We start from the raw sequence: 22,294 nt of genomic DNA on the forward strand, positions 1-22,294 counted from the left end.
TATGTGAACCATGAACTTCCAGATGTTCAAGCTGGTTTTAGAAAAGGCAGAGGAATCAGAGATCAAATTGCCAACAACCGTTGGAACATCAAAAAAGCAAGAGTTCAAGAATAACATCTGCTTTTCTTTATTGACTATGCCAAACCCTTTGCCTGTGTGGATCACAACAAACTGTGGAAAATACCAGATAGGAATACCAGACCACCTTACCTGCCTCCTGAGAAATCTGTATGCAGGTCAAGAAGCAACAGTTGTAACTGGACATGGAACAACAGACTGGTTCCAAATTGGGAAAGGAGTTCGTCAAGGCTGTATATTGCCACCTTGCTTATTTAACTTATATACAGAGGACATCATGTGCAATGCCGGGCTGGATGAAGCACCAGCTGGAATCAAGATTGCTGGGAGAAATATCAATAACCTCAGATATGGAGATGACACCACCCTTATGGCACAAAAGCAAAGAGGAACTAAAGAGCCTTTTAATGAAAGTGAAAGAGGAGAGTGAAAAAGTTGGCTTAAAACTCAACATTCAAAAAACTAAGATCATGGCATCTGGTCCCATCACTTCATGGAAAATAGACGGGGAACAATGGAAACAGTGACAGTCTTTATTTTTTGGGGTCCAAAATCACTGCAGATGGTGACTGTAGCCATGAAGCCTTAAAAGATGCTTGCTCCTTGGAAGAAAAGCTGTGACTAACCTAGACAGCATATTAAAAAGCAGAGACATTTCTTTGCCAACAAAGGTCCGTCTAGTCAAAGCTATGTTTCCAGTAGTCATGTATGGATGTGAGAGTTGGACTATGAAGAAAGCTGGGTGCCAAAGAATTGATGTTTTTGAAGTGTGGTGTTGGTGAAAATTCTTGACAGTCCCTTGGACTCCAAGGAGATCCAACCAGTCAATCCCAAAGGAAGTCATTCCTTAATATTCATTGGAAGGACTGATGCTGAAGCTCCAATACTTTGGCCACCTGATGGGAAGAACTGACTCATTGGAAAAGACCCTGATGCTGGGAAAGATTGAAGGCAGGAGGAGAAGGGAACGACAGAGGATGAGATACTTGGATGCATCACTGACTCGATGGACATGAGTTTAAGTAAGCTCTGGGAGTTGGTCGGAGAAGGCAATGGCACCCCACTCTAGTACTCTTGCCTGGAAAATCCCACGGACGGAGGAGCCTGGTGGGCTGCAGTCCATGGGTCGCCAAGAGTCAGACATGACTGAGCAACTTCACTTTCACTTTTCACTTTTATGCATTGGAGAAGGAAATGGCAACCCACTCCAGTGTTCTTGCCTGGAGAATCCCAGGGATGGGGTTGCACAGAGTCGGACACGACTGAAGTGACTTAGCAGCAGCTGGGAGTTGGTGTAGAACAGGACAGCTGGCGTGCTGCAGCCCATGGGGTTGCAAATAGTTGGACCCGACTGAGCAACTGAACTGAAATGAACTGAAAATCACTGTGGAGAACCAGTTCTTTTTTCTACCTCAGGCTTTTTCTCAGGAAGCTGGGTAGAAAATATGCTGACTTTGTGGAAATTTTATATATATATATATAAAATTATATATAAACATAGAAACATACATAATTGTATGTCAATTATTATATATTATAATATATATAAATTATGTATATAATGCTGAATTCTTATATAACAAAGCAAGTGAAAAGAAATAAGTGAAAAAGTAGAAACTACCAAATACAAACTATCAAATACAATAAGCAAATTCATTGCTTTTTTGTATAATTCTCAAGTCCCATTTAAGAACAGGTCTTTTAATACAATGGGCTTCCCTTGTGGCTCAGCTGGTAAAGAATCCATCTGCAATGTTGGATATCTGTGTTTGATTCCTGGGTTGGGAAGATCCCCTGGAGAAGAGAAAGGGTACGCACTCCACTATCCTGGCCTGGAGAATTCCATGGACTGTATAGTCTGTGGGGTCACAAAGAGTGGGACACGACTGAGCAACTTTCACTTTCACTTTTAATATAATACAGTTAGTAAGTAAAAAGTTTACACCATTTGATATATTTTGCTTATTTTAGGTATTTTTACTCAGTTCATTTATTAGTACTACAAGTGGTAAGTAACTAATTTATATTACTAACTTATGAACTTTTACTATATATAATAAGTAGATAACTATTATAAAAAATTATTTTATTTTTAACATAAATTTGGAAGCAGCCAGATTGCTCTGTTACAACTAATTAAACTTTTGACATTTATTAGCCCTTGGTGTCAACAAATTATATAGTCTAGTAAAGAATTACAGTAAAGCTTTTGAAATACTGAGCATGAAGTAGAAATAATAAAGTTGTATGCTAACAGCATGTACAAATACCACTTACACCATTCTAAACACATATACTACAGAGATAAATAATGGAATTAGACGTCTTGATAACACATGTAAAGTATCACCATCATCATCACCACCATGAGTAATAATTATGATAGGAGTGATAAAAACAACAAAATCAAAAGTTATCAAATGGTTGTCCTGAACTTGGAATGGTCCTAAACACATTACATGTATCATCTTGTTTAATACTTGAGAAATTTTTTGACCCATTTAAAAAATATTTAAAATACAGAGACAGAAACATATTTAGAAAGTAGAAATTTCATCTTTTATCAGAATAATATAGTGAAAGCTTAAGATTAATTAGACTGGTCAAATTTTTGTTTAGCATTTCTGTCATCATGTCTTTATTTGTTCTCAGTGTGCAAGAACTTGGTTTATAGTGCTTATTACAAAATACATGTTTTTTTTTGTTTTTCAAATTTAAGTTTTTTCAATAAATATGGGAAAGAGAAGGGAACAAAAGGTATTACAGTAGTGGTTTGTGCATATTATTTTTTGTTAAAGCTCAGTGGGTTTTTTTCCCAGTGCTTTTTATTTTTTGTCTTTTTTTATATTACAATTTTATCCTATGAGAGTGGTAAGTCTTATCCCTCCTCTTTTTCCTCCTCCTCCTCCTCCTCTTCCTCTTCTTCCCTCTCCTCTCCGCCCCCCTCCTCCTCCTCCTCCTCTTCCTCCTCTTCCTGCTCCTCCTCCTCCACCTCCTTCTCTTTCTTTCCCCCCTCTTTTGCTGACCCAGTTTCCACAGGGGTAAAAACCATCTCTTCTTCCACTAATATATTTGGAAAATAAGACTGTATTATCAAGACAATTGTGGCACTGAGTGAAAAACACAGCATTCTCACTAATAAAACCAATAAGCACAGTGGATCACACACAATTGGCCGGGGTACTTCCCATCTTGGATACCAATATCGGTAATCTGTAAATAAAGAAGTAATTGAAAGCTGGATTTCACATGAAGTAGTTAAATCATTCAAGAAATAAAGGACAACAATACATACATATGGCTTGGTCACGATCTGCATTGCCTAGAAAGAAAAAGAAAGTTCACAAATAATTATATAAAATTTCTTCTTTTTCTAGAATATATGATACTTTCCCCAACAATAATAATGTTATTCTTCTAGTTTTCACACCTTCATCTTTAATGTCCCCCCTTCAACCAGTAGCCAATTGTAAGGTACAACATATTTCTTTCAGTAGATTTTCCTGGTCTGCTAGAGAAAGCATGGAAGTATAGGAAGAAGAGGTATGGATTCCAGTACTTATTCTGTTTCTTAATCATGCTGTTAACTTATATAAACACCTTCACTTCTGCTTTCCAAAGATTGTTCCAGCTTCAACATTCTAGAATTCCATTGCATCCTTTTTAAAAAATGAAGTACAGTTAATTTAATATTGTATTAGCTTATTTTTAATCTCTCTTCTCCCCACACCCCCCCAAGATCATTCAAAATTAGTCCTCTGAATCTATTCATTTTCCTCATTTAATTTTTATTTTCAGAAGCTTTTGGCTGCTCTTCATCTCATAGATGGCAAGGTTAGCTACAGAGCCCGGTACTCCTTGTTTTTGCTATCTAGACCAATGCTATCACAATATGTTTCAGGAAATAAATTTCCATTCCTTTGCTCATTTGGGCAGAGAAGTTCAAACAATCACTCCCAGATTCCACTAGGAAGGAGACTGGAAGGATAAATGCAGTTTCACCCATAGATACCTTAATGTCAACCAGGGCTTTGTCTTGCAATGATGCAAATCTTAGAGGAAAATTTAGAAATCACTCCTCAGGCACCTTGGAGATGAACTGAAGCTATCTGTTGGATTTCTGAAGCTATGCTAGCCTTCTGTTTTGGTATTATTTATTACTTCATATTTTATGAAATAATTTCTATTTTAGAAAATCTTTCACTGGAACTTGCCTCGCAGTCCAGTGGTTAAGACTCCGAGCTTTACATTGCAGGTTCGATCCCTGGTAGGGTAGCATGTAAGACGTCACATGCTATACAGTGTGGCCAAAACACAAAAAAATCTTTTACAGTACAGTCAGTCTGTATTTTCTCTACTTCCTTTTGTTGGAAAGTGAAAGTCAAAGCCACTCGGTCGTATTTTGTCACTCTTTGACTCCATGGACTATATACAGTCCATGGAATTCTCTAGGCCAGAATACTGGGGTGGGTAGCCTTTCCCTTTCCCAGGGGATCTTCCCAACCCAGGGATCCAGCCCAGGTCTTCTGCATTGCAGACAGATTCTTTACCAGCTGAGCCACAGAGGAAGCCCAAGAATACTGGAGTGGGTAGCCTATCCCTTCTCCATGGGATCTTCCTGACCCAGGAATTGAACCAGGGTTTCCTGCATTGCAGGCGGATTCCTTACTAACTAAGCTATGAGGGAAGCCCTTTGGTGTATGTGTATTTATTTATTGCTTATTTTGAGCAATGATGCAATCAGTACATTTCTTTGTATCTTTAGTTCTCATCACTAATTTTCATTGATTACATTCTTCTTTTACTTTTGTACTTGATTTAAATACATTTAAATTTACTAACATCGCTATTGTTTGATTTATCTTCTGTAAATAATATGGTTTGATCCCTGGCTATAAAAGATGATGAAATTAAGCGTGTTTTTTTCCTACTTCTCTCTTCTCTTCCCAAGTTTTATGAATTATATTATTTGTATATCACCAGATTTTACTACCCATACAGTTTGTTTTATAATTATAACCTTCAGGTTTGTTTTAATCTTTGTCTATCAATTAAGATTCAGTGCTTGAGGATAGTTCTTTCAGTGCAGTGTTTTGCTTTACCATTTATCTTTTTTGGTGAAAGCCATTCTCTAGTAGTTTATTGAAGTGCTTATGAGGACTATATACCACAAGTTACTGCATGTTTCCACAGTATATGTCTATTTGCTTATACATGAAAGTTTGGGCTCTATACAAATTCTTGGTTGACACTTGTATTAAGGACATCACTCCACTGACCCTTAGGTTTTACTGTTATTGTAGAGAAGTTTGAGGCTGGTCTGGATTTTTCTCCTCTCTGCAGGATTGTCAGTTGCCAGTATGGCATTACTATCACATAAGTATATCAGTCATGTCTGACTCCTTGCAACCCATGGACTGCAGCCCACCAGGCTTCCCTGTCCATGGGATTTTCCCAGCAGGAATACTGGAGTGGGTTGCCATTTCCTCCCCCAGGGGATCTTCCCTACCGCATCTCCTGCACTGCTGGCAGATTCTTTGCTGCTAAGCCACTGGGAAAGCCCAAAAGCTTCAGGTTTGAGTTTGTGAAAGACAGGACTGCTAGTGAAATTTGGACTATTTGAAAGAAGTAGAGATCATTATTCTTCAGAAGTAGCTGCTGGCCAGAGACCTAAATGGATTTGAGATTCACAGTTACCTCTTTGGTAGAATGGGAAATTAATGCTTTGCTGCTGAATACAGTTTGTGGGAGCTTTCTCAAAGATTCTTAAAAATTGCAGCAATTTTCCGGTAAGCTTTTGAGAATCACCTATTTTGGTGCCCCAGGCTAAGAGTCTGCTTCCCTGACATTTTAGCTATTTTCCTCTGCTTTTTCGTGGCACCTTCTTTGATCTTCACTACCTGAGAGTTTACGGCATATTTCTCACTCTGAACACTGTACTGTCAGAATACTTAGGGAGGCTAATTTTTCTCTTTTCTTCAAAAAGAGTTTGACTGTTAAACTCTTTAATAAATAATTTTACATTTTTGCTTAGATGCTTAAAGGATTCTTTTTTTCTTCTTACTTATTATGCAATGTCCAAATGGTGACTACTTTCTGTCACTTTTTATGGCACGTAGTATATACCTTTTTTCTTTACAAGGTTTTTATTTTATTTAAAATTGAAGTATAAGTGACATAAATCACTTGTTACAACACACAACATGATTTGACATTTGTATATTTTGTGACATGATCACAATAAGTCCAGTTTACATTCATTAGTATACATAGTTACAAAATCTTTTTTTCTTGAGAACTTTTAACATATACTCTCTTGCTGCTGCTGCTAAGTCACTTCAGTCGTGTCCAACTCTGTGCAACCCCATAGATGGCAGCCCACCAGGCTCCCCCATCTCTGGGATTCTCCAGGCAAGAACACTGGACTGGGTTGCCATTTCCTTCTCCAATGCATGAAAGTGAAAAGTGAAAGTGAAGTCGCTCAGTTGTGTCTGACTCTTAGCGACCCCATTGGACTGCAGCCCACCAGGCTCCTCCGTCCATGGGATTTTCCAGGCAAGAGTACTGGAGCGGGGTGCCATTGCCTTCTCCGATATACTCTCTTAGCTACTTTCAAATATGTAATACAGTATTATAAACTATAGTCACATGATGTTCATTATTATATCCTTTTGACTTATTTATAACTGGAGGTGGAATTTTTTACTTTTGACCCCCTTCATCCATTTCATTCACTTGCCTCTGGCAACCACTAATCTATTCATATCTGCAAGCTTGGTTTTTTTGTTTGTTTTTAATTCCACATACAAGTGAGTTCATACGGTATTTGTCTTTCTCTTATATCACTTAGTGTAATGCCCTCAGAGTCCATTCATATTGTCACAAGTGGCAAGTTCTCCTTCTTTTTCATGGATAAATAATACTGCATTGTGCATATATATCGCATTTTCTTTACCCATTTATCCACTAATGGACACTAAGGTTATTTCCATGTCTTGACCAGTATAAATAATGCTGCAGTAAACATGGCAGTGTATATATCTTTTCAAATTGGTGTTTTCATTTTCTTTGGATAAATGCCTACAAGTGGAATTGCTGGATCATATGGTAGTTATAAGGCTTCCCAGGTGGTGCAGTGGTAAAGAATCTGCCTGTCAATACAGGACATGCGTGAGAAGTGGGTTCGATCCCTGGGTTGGGAAAAGCCTCTGGAGTAGGAAATGGTAACCCACTCTACTATTCTTCCCTAGAAAATTCCATGGACAGTGGAGACTGGCAGGCTATAGTTCATGGGGTCACAAAGAGTCAGACATGACTGAATGTGCATGTGTACACACACACACACACACACACACACACACACACACATTAGTTGTATTTTTAATTTTGGGTGAACTTCCATATTATTTTCCATAGTGGCTATGCCAATTTACATTCTATAGTATGCACATTCAAGAATTTCTATTTCTGAAGTTTTTAGTTATTTCTTTAAATATCTATATCTCAGTTTTTAAATAAATCTGGATTTTGGTTTATTTAAATATCTATGTATCGATCTAGCCCCAGTTTTTAAACAAATCTGGATTTTGATTTATTTGGTGCTTCCTTGTGGCTGGGTTAGGTTATGCATCTTTGGTAGGAATACCACACAAGTGATGACATGCTCTCCTCATTGCATTCTCTTAGGTGGTGCAGGGTTTTGTTTTTGATACTTCCTGTTGCCAGTGATATTCACTTTGATCATTTTGTTAGGTTGTGTCTGCCAGGCTCCTCCATTGTGGAGTTAGTTTTTACCCCTAACGAAGTACCTCTATGAGGAGTTTACTTCCGAACTATGCAAATAAACTGTTTCTCATACAACTTTTAATTTATTCACTTATTAATTTATATCAGTATGAATTATAGCATCCTGTTTTATCCAGTGAGTTATAACTGACTACTATTATCATTATTTTGGTGCTGAAATTGTCCAGGTTTGACCAGTAAAAGCCCTTTAAGATGGCTTCTGTGTCCTTTATGTTACATGTCTCCACCATCCGTTGAGCACTTCCTTGCTTTCAGGTAGAAAAAGATGTTTTGGGTTTATTTCATGTTTCTCCTGCCCCAGCCCTGGAATCTGACCTTTCTCCAGAGAGTCCTGGCTCCCTTTAGTGCTGACAGGAATTTAGAAACCAAGGTCTGAGTACAATTGTGCTCATTGCATCGCTCAGTCATGTCTGACTCTTTGCAACCCCATAGACTGTAGCCCATGAGACTCTTCCGTCCATGGAAGTCTTCAGGCCAGAATACTGGAGTGGGTTGCCATGCCCTAGGGGATCTTCCTCACCAAGGGATCAAACTCGCATCTCTTACATCTCCTGCACTGGCAGGCAAGTTCCTTACCACTAGCGCCACCTGGGAAGCCCCCGTTGCTTTAGGGCTGAGAGGACGCTGTTCCAAGGCTGTCTCAGAGCTAGGGAATAAATGTATATTGATACATACATATATAAATATTTACATTTATGTTTATTTATATTTATTGAAACTCTTAAGTTCCAGTAACTCTAATTCCAAATCATCACCAAAAGATTTGAGCTTGTTTTCCTCCTTTACATATTCATATGCCATCCTCTGACAGTGAGAAAATCAGCTCCATTATCCTTAATCTATCTGCTTATTTGATCTATCCTCCAGTATGCTTCTGAGCTTCCCTGATAGCTCAGATGGTAAAGAATCCGACTGCAATACAGGAGACCTGGGTTTGATTCCAGGGTTGGGAAGATCCCCTGGAGAAGAGAACGGCTACCCACTCCAGTATTCTGGCCTGGAGCATTCCGTGGACAGAGGAGTCTGGCAGGCTACAGTCCATATGGGGTCGCGAAGAGTTAAGAGTTAGATAGAGACTTTCACTTTCAGTTTCCAATAAGCTTCTAATCTCCCATCACTGCTTCTGCTCCCTCTTCTTGCTTGGCCTCTGATACTCCACATCGGGGCAGTAGAGTTGCCAGATTCAGCAAATAAAAATATAGGATGCCTAGTTATATTCAAATTTCAGAAAACAAGAGACATGTTTTAGTACAAGTATAGCCTATGTAATATTTGGGATAGATTTATACTAAAAATACTTTTGTTTTTCTGAAATTCAATTTTAACTGGATGCCTAGCATTTCAAATTTTTTAAATTGAAGTGCAGTTGATTTTAAAAGTTGTGCCAATCTCTGTGGTACAGCAAAGTGTCTCAGTTAAACACATATATAAATTATTTTTTATATTCTTTTCCATTATGGTTTATCACAGGATATTCAATATAGTTTCCTGTGCTATACATTGGGACCTTGTTGTTTATTTTAAATGTATAGCTTCCATCTACCAACCTCAAACACCCAGTCCATCTCTCTCCCTCCTCCTCTGGATGCCTAGCATTTAATCTGGCAAGCCACAGGCTGATCCTCTACTTGGGTCCCTCTCCCACCCTGCTCAGACTCTGAAAGTTAGCTTTGGGCTTCTCCAACATATGGATTCCTTTCTCACCCCACTAGGGCTCTGACCCCTCCCATGCCAAGCCACCTCCCCCAACATTAAAAGCTTCCTCACCTAGTTTGGACTCTGATACCTAGTGTGAGGAGACTGCCCTCAAATGCAGAGGCCCCCTTAGCTGCTTCCTTTTTAACACCTCTCTTCAGGTCAGCCCTAGACGTGAATCTTCCCCCCTTTCTGCCTGGGCTCCCACACAGGTCCAGACCAGACCTCCAGGGATGCCTTCCCCACCTGGTCAGACTGATCCACACACACACAGGCGTCTCCCTCCCACCCCGGGTGGTCCTATCCCCACCGTGCCTGGTCTGTGACGCTACGTAGCAAGCCATGCCGGCATGGACAAGCCATGACTCTGACCTGGGGTCCAGACCCTAGGTCTGGTCTGGGACTCTGATCTGGGGTCCCGGGCCTGATCTCAAGCAGGCGCGCTCCCCTCACCCTGTGAGGGCGCTAGCTTTCCACACCCCACTTAGGCTCTCTCCTCACGCCCACCGCATCATGTACGAATTCCTGGTCTTCTTGCTTAGGTGCAACATGTCTCCCTCTGTGTGGATGTCTGCCTCTTTCTGACCTACCCAACGGTTTTAGGTCTGGATATTCCCAGGAAGAGAAAGAAAAAGGGAAGAGGAAGAGCAAGGTTTTGCATCTTGATTCAGATGAAGCAAGGGAAGAAATGTTACAGTGGATCACTCCAGCAGTGGCATTATAATGAAATTGATCACTAGTTTCTTTAACACAAAAGCATAATATGCCCCTGTCTGAATTTACTCCCTACCACATTCCTGTAAGCATCTTGGGTTATATGCTGTCATATTTAGAAAAATGAAAAGAAAAATTTATTAATAAAACATTTTCTAGTTTTATCTTCTGAATATTTTGGGGGAAAAACAAAAGTAAAAGGCTATTATATTAACCATTTGCTATTTTACTTCTTTTTTCTTTTTTTTATAAATGTTTTAGAATATCCTATTCTTTACAGCAGTCATTCTCAAACAGGCTGCTATTTCAGGAATTAGATGCAAAGCTTTTCTTCAGAGTAAAACTGTTAGTTCTCATTCCTTCTTTCAGATATTCTAGTATGTCCTTAGGGGCAGGAATAAGAGTTAGAGAGGGCAGAAAAGGCTGTGCAGTTTAAAAAAATCTAAAGATGATACTGTTTGATACCACCTTTGATAATATAACAATACCTTTCTGATCTAAGGAACAATATTAACATGACAATGAAAGACTAGTGTTCACCACTTCCTTTTCTTGTCATTCAATGCATTATGGAATTTTTTCATGTTTCAGTTATTTTCTTTAGCTTACTGCATAGAAAATCTGTGCATCTGTCATAGCCGTCACATTGAGAACACATTAATCCTCGTTGATAAGGCCTTCTTGACAGACCTCCTCTACAAAAAAGCAGAAGCATCTTATTAGAAAAAGTCTCAAGTTTCATGTTATCTAAATAATATGGTTACTGGATTTTTAGTTAATTTATAAAGGTTATTTCATTTAAAAAATGGACTCAAGAAAGTACTTAAATTGGATATGTAATCTTCCCTATTTTTCTCCCTAGAAATAGTCTGTTCTGAAACTAATTCCCATGACTCTTAAACAAAGTGTTGTAATTTAAATTTGAGGGAGTTTTAAAGCTTCTTTCATTTTCATTTGTAGCAAAATTTTCCTTTAAAAAGTGGATGTTACAGAATGCTTCATAACTAATTGTTTTCTGGTTGGCTTAAATATACAAAAAGCTATGTATGAATGATATATTAATTTTTTGGAGCATTTGTAAAATCCTGAAATGCCTATTATTCCAAAGATCCAGCTGCATGATTATTGTGAGGTAATCATGAGAAATATATAAGTGTATAAACATGCAAATAAAGGAAAATGGGATTTTAGAAAGTTGGTTTAATCCACTGTACAGAGCACAGGGGAGAAGTTAAAAAAATATTACATCAATTGCCCAGAGCTAAGATAGGAAGCTGCTAAGTCACTTTAGTCGTGTCCGACTCTGCAACCCTATCTATGGACCATAGCCTGCCAGGTTCCTCTGACCATAAGAGTCTCGAGGCAAGAATATTGGAGTGGGTTGCCATTTCCTCTTCTAGGGGATCTTCCTGACCCAGGGATCGAACCCAGGTCTTCTGCAATGCAGGCAGATTCTTTACCGTCTGAGCCACCAGGAAAGCCCAAGTTAGGATGGTGCCCTAAAATAGGTATGAATTGGGAAGCTTAGTATAAGATGTTTAGAATAAGAAGATAAATGGGTAAAAGATGTTTTTGAGTGAGGAGATGGTCATTATTTGTGGCTATTTAAACAAGGCTGTTTACTCAGTGTATAGTTGCAAGTCATGGAAACAAACATTAGGCATTTAAGTCCTTGGCCATTCTGGGCTATTTAGAAGAATGGCAAACCTTGGAAATAGACATTCAAAAACTATCTGATATCCCCTAATGGCAAATTTTCGAGTCCATCAAGGAAATACAGAGATCTGGTGTTATTTGCAGATCATGCATCATTCTCTAGGACTACTCTGACAGCTCAAACAGTAAAGAATCTCCCTGCAGTGCAGGAAACCTGGGTTCAATCCCTGGTTCAGGAAGATCCCTTGGAGAACAGCATGGCAACCCACTCCAGTATTCTTGCCTGGAGAATACAGACAGAGGAGCCTGGCGGGCTCCAGTCCATGGGGTTGCAAAAGACTGTTCCACAATCAAACTATTTCAAGGAGGAAATGGATTCTGTCTGGATCCCAGCCGGAATACTAGCCATCAAGAAATCCAAGAATTGATCTACACCTTTACCTAATATCCTACACTACTTTTATTGTGTTAACCCTTTTTCACTGAAACAGATGCCTCCAACACAAAAGAGCTTATCCCGTTGTAAAACCACTGGGATGAGGGAACCTTTTTTCCTGTACCAATGCAGAGCTACTCGCTATAAAGACGGCCTTTAAACATCTGGAACATAGGCCAATGACCCTGTGACCATAATGTCTGATAACTCTGGCCTGGAATAACTCTGCAAAGGCAAATAAATATATAAATAAATATATTAATTAATCAAAATAAATAAATTCACACTGTGCTAGAATACAGTGGGCCTTCTTTTTCAAAGATAAGATTATAAAGGTATTTATATTAGGTAGTCAGAAATGCCAAGCTTTCATGTTAATCTTCCCCTTGTTCTGAGTTTCTAAAAAGTTTAACCTAAAGCAGTCTGAGTCTGAATCTATAGACTATCCCAATAAACTAGAGAAAAATACAATGCAATAAGTAGCAAAGATTATCTTTTAAAGATTCTATCTGGCACCCTTCTGTACAAGTTCACAACTGCAATTGGAATTACTATCTTTATAACATTGAGAAATGTCATAGTTCTGGCTTCTGATTCATATCCAGATATCTACAGGTTTCTAAGTAGACTTAAAGAGTCTATCACAATAAGCTAGAGAAAAATACAATGCAATAAGCAGCAAAGAAGATTATCTTTTAGAGATTCTATCTGGCACTCCTTCCAATTCACCTATTTGTATTTGCCAAAAACTTCATAACTACTTCTTGGATGTATTCAAGGTCAAGGTCAAGGTCAAGGACTCTGTTCTTTCCTGCCTCAAATTGTCCTTGTATGTGCAAAGCTATCTGGATTAATATCTCTTCCTGTGAAAATCAGTTGGTCTCCTCCCTTTACTTTCACATCTTGCACTTAAAGGACTAGGAACCACAAACACCATTAACGCTTCTTTGAGGCTGATATTATGTAGCTGTACCAATCTTCTCATCTTCCCTAAGATATCATCTTCCTTCTGATCAGGCCTCCTTACTCATGTTGTTATCTGACTCAGTCTGCTTTTCAGTCACAATTTTGCCATCATCTACAAATTTGGGACGTAGATGATTGCAGTAGCCAATAACTTGGTCTCTATGTTACTGGACATCTTCACCATCATAAAACTTCCTAATGCTCCAAAACTGTCACTTTTGTAGCCACATCCTAGATCTTGTAATCTCCTAAAACTTCTCTACTTCTGAACTCACGAAAATAACATATTCCACTCATTGACTGCAACCTCCTATCTTTCCAGGTTGTTAATTCATTTACTCCTGTCACTCTTGTCCATTAATTTCACTGGTTCCACAAGTCTACTTTCTCTCCTATTTTTCTCCCTATCCATCATGTTGTCTCTTCTTGATCCAGTTTAGATTCATCACTTTGCATACTCTTTAGCTAAAAACCTGAAACTCTCTTGCACTATTTTCCTTTACAGCCACCTGACAAAACCTTCATGTTGGGAAAAGTGAAGGAATCTTACTGTCTGCATGCTCCATCCCTGCTTCAGGGCTGCTGGGTGTTGCTGAGGAAAATCATTAAATTAGGTGGAGAATATTTCTATCATTCTCTATTCAGCTTCCTCTCTCATTTTCCATAATAGCTATTTCAAATCTTCTCAGTCCTCAAAATTCTTGTTTCACTGTCTTCCCCTTTATTCTTAGGACATGATGTATGCCACTTCACAAAGAAACATAACAGCCCTTACATTGGAACTTGAGAAGTTTTCTGTCGCTAAATTTGTGAAATATACCTACCCCTTCTTTCTTGCCTTTATGGTACAACTGAAGAATTGCTCCTCATTCTTTCTAAGGCTAATCTCTTTTAAACTCTTCTGTTTTCTCAGGGACTTGTATCTTTACATGTACACTGCTTTTATTCTTCATAAAGAATTACTTTTATTCTGTATTACAGCCTTCATGTCAATATTTAAGTATGTTCACATCTTCTCCATTTTAAAAATGAAACAAAATAAAAACAAAAAACAGTTCTAAGTTCATTCCATCCTAGCACCAATTTCCTCTGCTCCACAGAAACAGCTTTTCTTATGTTTACCAATGAACTTCTCTTCAGATCTGATATTTTTAAGTCCTGACTTTGCTTGACCTCTTAGAATTTGAAATTATCGATAAATTCATCCTTTTAAAAATATCCTTTCCCCACACCTTGACTGATCCCATACTCTTCTGCCTTTTTTCCTACCTGTCTGGCTCCTCTTCTTTGGTCGCCTCTCCCACTTACGTTTCACTAACCACCCTTAAATGTTGGCATGACATTCCCCACAGCCTCTTGTCTTCTCAGCCTATGCTCTCTTGCTAAGCAGCCTCATCTACTCCCATGATTTAAATTGCCCTATGTATTCTAGCACTCCAAATATATGTTCTATGCCATTCCACACTCATGAGTTTCTGACCTAAATAACCACCTGCTTAATAAACATCGCAAGGTGAGTATTTCACAGCCAACCCAAAGTCATTATGTATAAAATGGAACTCATCATCTTTCCTCCCAAAAGGTCCCTTGTTCCCCTTTGCAATTAATGCCAATTCCATTCGTGACTGAGTCATAAATGTGAGAATATTCCTTGACTATTTCCTCTCTTGGATTATTTAAAACAATAAACTACAAATCTTATTATTATCACCTTCTAGAAATTTCTTGAATACTTCTCCAATCTCAACCCAGACATCCCTTGTTAATGTCTTTTTTCCCAGCCCATGATTTCATACCTGCTTTTACAGCAACTCTTTTCTATTTAAAATACAGATATTGGGTGTATTTGGTTAATGTTGTGTATTTTTTTTTAATTTCTTTCCCAATGGTCTACAAGTGTTTTCAGGATAGACACAATGAAAATAATGTGGAATTCTATTGCTTAGTTATTGCTTAAATGCACCTACTACAAATGTATTTAAATAAATAAAAGATCCTGCAGGCAGATGCAGCATGTCTAATAACAACCAATTTTTTTCCTCCACCCTACATCTTTTCCTAGCTCTGTGAATAAAATTATCACTTAAGTTTAAATTCTAAAGCTCATCTTTGACTGCGGCCCCCTTCAATATTTAAACTCAAGGCTAATCTAATTAATGCTGTTTTATTTTACTTCACTGTGTTTTGCTTAGAAATGTATTATTTTAAAATTTTATTATTTTTTGATCACACCACAAGGCCTGTGGGATCTCATTTCCCTGAACAGGGACAGAGCCTATGCTTTTAGCAGTGAAAGTGTGGAATCTTAACTGGAGCACCAGGGAATTCCCAGAAATGTATGAGTTGTTACCTCTGAAATTGAAAATAATCACTAGGAAATGACATATGTAAATACTGCTTCAGTTCACTTTTTCTGATACATTATAAGCTATTTTAAGCTTTATATATTCTCTATAGACTCTACTCTCTATAGATTCTTTTCTTTTGCTTATTGTTTTCTTTTCTCTGATTATTATTTCTGTTCCATTTATTTTCTGTTCTTTAGGAGCACTAATTTATAGATTTTTTTTTGGTCCATTTATTTTTATTAGTTGGAGGCTAATTACTTTACAGTATTGTAGTGGTTTCTGCCATACATTGACATGAATCAGCCATGGATTTACATGTATTCCCCATCCCGATCCCCCTCCCACTAATTTATAGATTTATCACCCTACATGGTTCCTTTCTTTTTCCATATATTTTTACTTCTATTCTCCATCCTTGTGTTATGAAAATTTTCAAGATTGTCATTGACTCATATTTTCCCTATTGCCAAATCTATTTTATGCTTCCATTCTGTACTAGTTTGCTGTTGTTACTTTAACAAATTGCCCAAACTGGGTGGTTTAAAACAATAGAAATTTGTTTTCTCAGTTCTGGAGGTCTGAAGTCCAAAATCAAGGTGCTGTCAGGACTTTGCTCCCTTCAAAGGCTCACAGAGACAATTCCTTGACTCTTCCACTTCCGCTTCCGGTGGCTCCAGGACTTCCTTGATTTCTGAATATGTCACTCCAACCTCCCCCTCCACAGTACACTGCCTTTTTCTCTTTTGTGTGTCTAGTGCCGAATCTCCTTCTCCTTCTCTCTCTCTTTTTTTTTCTCTCCTTCTCTCTTATGAGGATATGAGTAATTGCATTTAGGTCCTACCTGAATAAGATAAGTGCCTCCTCTCAAGATCCTTATCTTAAACATATCTTTTGCCATATAAGGCAGTATTCACTCTTGCCATGTATTAATAAGTTAATATTCACAAGTTCTGTGAACTAGGACCTGGATACATCCTTTAGTGGGGGGTCACCATTCAGTCCACTACACATTCAATTTGGCTTTCTTATTTTCACTCCTACTAAGTATTTTATAAGATTGTGATGAACTGATTTTTCTGCCAACTATTCTTAAGAAAGATAGCTATAACTGCCTACTTTGAGTGCATATCAAATAAACCTTGGGCTGAGGTGCCTAGCATATGAGCCAACCTAGATCCTTCGTAAGTAGACTTTCCAATGTCTGTATCAAAGAAAAAATAGTTGTAAAAATTTCAAGACAAAGAAGCCTATGGGACAAATGGGTGGAAAGACGAGTAATCCTAACATCTAGTAGGTTCATCTTATCACTATAGTCATGGCACTAGCTATCTATTTTACACACAGTAATATATATATATATATATATATATGTCAATGCTTCTCTCTCAGTTCAGCCCACTATTCTCCTTCTCCTACTCTGCCTACAGGTCACTCCTGTTATTAAGGTTAACAAATACTATCATCTTATCAAATGGAAATGTCATCTTTCCTTCCTCATTTTTCTTTGTAATTCTTTGAGGAGTATCTCACACAGCTAACCACTTTGGACATCACGACTCACGTTCTTCATGTGGACTCCAAGCACCCTTACCAGTAGCATTGTTTGGTTCTCTCGTATCTGACTGGCCTCTTCACTCTCCTCTGTCAGCTCTTTTCCTTAAGTTGAAATACTGTATTACTCTAGATCTTAGTACTTAAATTAACTCACGGAACTTCCTCTTCCGTAAGGTGCTCTCATTCAGGACTGCAATTCGTTTCTATGTCAGGGCCTTTATAGCAGCAGTTTACTTCAAACCATTCCCAGAGCAAATTGCACTCATCTCACATGCCAGCAAAGTAATCCTCAAAATTCCCCAAGCTAGGCTTCAACAGCATGTGAACTGAGAACTTCTAGATGTTTAAGCTGGATTTAGAAAAGGCAGAGGAACCAGAGATCGAATTGCCAACAGCTGTTGGATCATAGGAAAAGCAGCAGAGTTCCAGGAAAACATCTACTTCTGCTTTATTGACTACACCAAAACCTTTGACTGTGTGCATCACAACAAACTGTGGAAAATCGTTCAAGAGATGAGAATATCAGACCTGACCTGCCTCCTGAGAAACCTGTATGTAGGTCAAGAAGCAACAGTTATAACCGGCCGTGGAACAACAGACTGGTTCCAAATTGGGAAAGGAGTTTGTCAAGGCTGTATATTGCCACCTGGCTTATTTAACTTATATGCAGAGTATATCACATGAAATGTCAGGCTGGGTGAAGCACCAGCTAGAATAAAGATTGCTGGGAGAAATATCAATAACCTTAGATATGCAAATGACACCACCCTTATGGCAGAAAGTAAAGAGGAACTAAAGAGCCTATTAATGAAAGTAAAATAGGAGAGTGAAAAGGCTGGCTTAAAACTCACCATTCAAAAAACTAGGATTATGGCATCCAGTCCCATCATCTCATGACAAATAGATGGGGAAACAATGGAAACAGTGACAGACTTTATTTTTTGTGGCTCCAAAATCACTGCAGATGGTAACTGCAGCCATGAAATTAAAAGATGCTTACTCCTTGGAAGAAAAGCTATGACCAACCTAGACAGCATATTAAAAAGCAGAGACATTACTTTGCCAACAAAGGTCTGTATCATCAAAACTATGGTTTTTCCAGTAGTCATGTATGGATGTGAGAGTTGGACCATAAAGAAAGCTGAGTACCAAAGAATTGATGCTTTTGAACTGTGGTGTTAGAGAAGACTCTTGAGAGTCCCTTGGACTGCAAGGAGATCCAACCAGTCCATCCTAAAGGAGATCAGTCCTGAATAATCACTGGAAGGACGGATGCTGAAGCTGAAGCTCCAATCCTTTGGCCACCTGATGTGAAGAACTGACTCATTGGAAAAGACCCTGATGCTGGGAAAGATTGAAGGCAGGAGGAGAGGGGGACAACAGAGGATGAGATGGTTGGATGGCATCATCGACTCAATGGTTATGAGTTTGAGCAAACTCCAGGAGTTGGTGAAGGATAGGGAAGTCTGGCGTGCGGCAGTCCATGAGGTCGCAGAGTCAGACATGACTGAGCAGCTGAACCAAACTGAATAAAAACCAATCCACATACTAAAAGTCTAACCCAAGATACAAGTCTATCGCCTGTACTACAGAAACAGTCTCCAATTGTGCTTGTTTCTCTTTGTACCCTTGTTTTCCTATACTGCATTTTCACCATAATAGCAAGAGCAATCTTCTACTGTTTTCTTTTCAAAGGACTTCCCTTGTGGCTTAGCTGGTAAAGAATCCGCCTGCAATGTGGGAGACCTGCATTGGATCTCTGGGTTGGGAAGATCCCCTGGAGAAGGGAAAGGCTACCCACTCCAGTATTCTGGCCTGGAGAATTCGATGGACTCCATAGTCCATGAGGTCACAAAGAGTTGGACATGATTGAACAACTTTCACTTTTACTTTTCTTTTCAAATCATAGTTTGAGATCATGCCACTTACTTGCTTAAAATTTTCCCATGGTTTTGCCAATTATGTAGAGTAAACCCCCAAATCCTAACTTGGCCAATGATATCCTATTTGGTTTAGTTGTCACCTAACTTTCTACCTCTAACCATAATCATTCATTTATCAAACACGCTAAACTCATTTCAAGCTCAGAGATCTTATAGTATGTGCTCTCGCTTCTACCTGAAATATTTTTTAGCCATCTCTTCATCTTTTGGCTTTCAGCTCAAAAGCCACCTCCTTTTACAGATATCCTATCTATATTCTGGAGAAGGAAATGGCAAACCACTCCAGTATTCTTGCCTGGAGAATTCCATGGACAGAGGGGCCTGGCGGGCTACAGTCTGAAGGGTTGTGAAGAGTCAGACATGACTGAGCGACTAACAATACTATCTATATTCTATAGTAGTTATTCCCTATTTATTCTATGGCATATTTCATTATTTAATTAAATATCACCTGTTTACATGTTCACTTGTAAGTCTCTTCCAAGACTACAAACTAATCATGGTCAGTCTTTATTGTTCTTCTTAGTGGACAGATCAACTTTTAAAAGCTATTCCATGTAGTTGATATCATCCCAATGCTTCCATTTTGTAGGACTGAAAGAAGCCTAAAAACTTTTGCCATTACTCTAAATTCCAAATTTGTTTTTCATGCCTATGTTCAAAGTCAGCAAAGCTTCCATTTAGGAAGTGGCTTTCTGAATCTAATTCGACCTACACTCACAGCTCTGTTGTTTTTCCTTTCTCAGTTCAGTTCAGTTCAGTCGCTCAGTCGTGTCCGACTCTTTGCGACGCCATGAATCGCAGCAGGCCAGGCCTCCCTGTCCACCACCAACTCCCAGAGTTTACTCAAACTCATGTCCATTGAGTCTGTGATGCCATCCAGCCATCTCATCCTCTGTCGTCCCCTTCTTCTCCTGCCCCCAACCCTCCCAGCATCAGGGTCTTTCCCAATGAATCAACTCTTCGCGTCAGGTGGCCAAAGTATTGGAGTTTCAGCTTCAGCATCAGTCCTTCCAATGAACACCTAGGACTGATCTCTTTAGGATGGACTGGTTGGACTTCCTTGCTGTCCAAGGGACTCTCAAGAGTCTTCTCCAAAACCACAGTTCAACAGCATCAATTTTTCGGCGCTCAGCTTTCTTCACAGTCCAACTCTCACATCCATAGAGGACCACTGGAAAAACCATAGCCTTGACTACCTTTGTTGGCAAAGTAATGTCTCTGCTTTTTAATATGCTACCTAGGTTGGTCATAACTTTCCCTTCCAAGGAGTAAGCGTTTTTTAATTTCATGGCTGCAGTCACCATCTGCAGTGATTTTGGAGCCCCAAAAAATAAAGTCTGACACTGTTTCCACTGTTTCCCCTTTCTAAGGGAATACAATCATCAATTAGCAATCATTATTCTGTTTTCCTTTCTTTTTTTGGCTCAGTCTCAGAAGCATTTTATTTATGTATTAAGAAGTTCCTTCTTAATCCTAGTATGTAGTTAACTTTTCTTGGCATGTTGATTAGGATATTTTTTTCACTTCAATTATTCATTTTAACATTATTTATAGTATCCTATTGACCTGTAGGGAAACGTGAGGCTTTCCAATAAAGTTCTCCAGAAATAGAGGCTATTTTGGAAGGTAGTTATTTCCCATTATTGGAAAATTTTTGGGTATAGGTAAATAATTACATGGCAAGTGTTAACAATTCAAGTTTCATATGGATAGCTTGACTAGAAGACTTCTGAAATACTTCTGAAATACTTTTCCACCTCTGAGTTATTATGATTCCTTGTAATTATGAGACTAGCACCAACTAATAATGCAACCTCCAGAGGGTAGTCAATTAAAAGAGTCCTTCATGTTATAAAACTTAGGTGCTCTGGATGTAATTCTTACAACATACATTTCAACATATCTTATTTTCTTTTTATAAAAATATGGAAATAAACAATTTTAGAAAATAATTTAAATCCTAATCAGCCTAGGTACTATGAAATAATATCAAACTTAAAACTCCCTTTGGAATTAATATTTGGCTATCTACAGGTAAAATTAGTATGCCTAAATTATGACTCATTTTAGTATAGAATTAAAAATATTTCAATATAAACTCTTTAATTGCTATCTTATAATTAATTCTTTTATAGTTCACAAAGACATTTAGAAGAATATGTTGAAAGCTCAGTCATATGGTGCAACCAAACTTCTAGGGAGGCTGGAATCCTTTAAAAACCCCCAATTTATTTTAATATTCTTTAAAAAATGTAAAGGAACTTACCCCGGTGCATAGTTGCATATGAAAAGTGCTGCCTGTTTAATGCGTCCAATACTTGAACATAGAGTAACAGCACAACCAACTTTGTAAGACCTGTCCCAAACAAGCTAAAATAAAATTTTCAAAGAAAACATATAATTTAATTCTAAACATTTACTCTGCCATAGCATAATCAATAGTATATTCAATACACACAGAACTTTAACCAAACCAATTCAAGGTATATGAACTATTCTTCATTTGGATGCAGGCAGAAAATTACCATGAATTTAGTTAAGCATTTATAAAACTGTAATTAGAGAAACATTTCAATAGGTTCTACCAATACTGTATTCTTAGGATAAAAAGTATGAGAAAAAAACTGATCCAGAATAAGGAAGGAAGGATCAATTTTCAACATTTTGTTAAATCTGAGAGTTCCAGGTTATTGGCAGAGAGGAAGAGGGATATGAGAAGAGAAAAAGCCTTGGAAGAATGGAAGTCATGAATAGAAAGAAGAAAAAGAGGGGACAGTAAGATTATAGACGAAAAGGAAAAGAAATACAAGAGTAGAAAGTAATTGAATGTTGCAGAATTTTTCTTTTCTTTTATTGAGGAAATTCTACTATAAAGTAAAATAAAGTCTGGGCTTTTCATTAAAAAAAAAATGAATAGAAGAGCTGGTTCCTATAAAGTAATTTCTTGCAAGACAGGTCTTGGAATGAAAATAGGAAAACAATTAAAGATATTCCAGAGCCAGAAAATAATTCCTATGTGTCTTTAATTGTCCTGATACTTTTAAGTGAAGAAAGACAAACATTGTTCTGTTAACCTCTGTGGAATAGGAAGAAAC

General features: G+C 38.1%; 1 protein-coding gene across 1 annotated transcript in view; it reads right to left on the reverse strand.

Annotated features, from left to right (window-relative positions):
* Positions 1 to 2,956: 2,956 nt before the first annotated feature.
* The window catches only part of GLIPR1L2 (GLIPR1 like 2), a 31,618-nt gene continuing 12,280 nt past the window's right edge, over positions 2,957 to 22,294 (reverse strand). The window contains exons 3-6 of the mRNA XM_043446479.1: positions 21,466 to 21,569; positions 10,903 to 10,988; positions 3,374 to 3,400; positions 2,957 to 3,291 (exon numbers count right to left, since the gene is read on the reverse strand). Of these exons, the coding sequence (XP_043302414.1) occupies positions 2,957 to 3,291; positions 3,374 to 3,400; positions 10,903 to 10,988; positions 21,466 to 21,569 (552 nt within the window). The remainder of the gene's footprint in view (positions 3,292 to 3,373; positions 3,401 to 10,902; positions 10,989 to 21,465; positions 21,570 to 22,294) is intronic.

This window comes from Cervus canadensis, chromosome 25 (genome assembly GCF_019320065.1).
Source record: "Cervus canadensis isolate Bull #8, Minnesota chromosome 25, ASM1932006v1, whole genome shotgun sequence".
Lineage (NCBI taxonomy): Eukaryota > Metazoa > Chordata > Mammalia > Artiodactyla > Cervidae > Cervus > Cervus canadensis.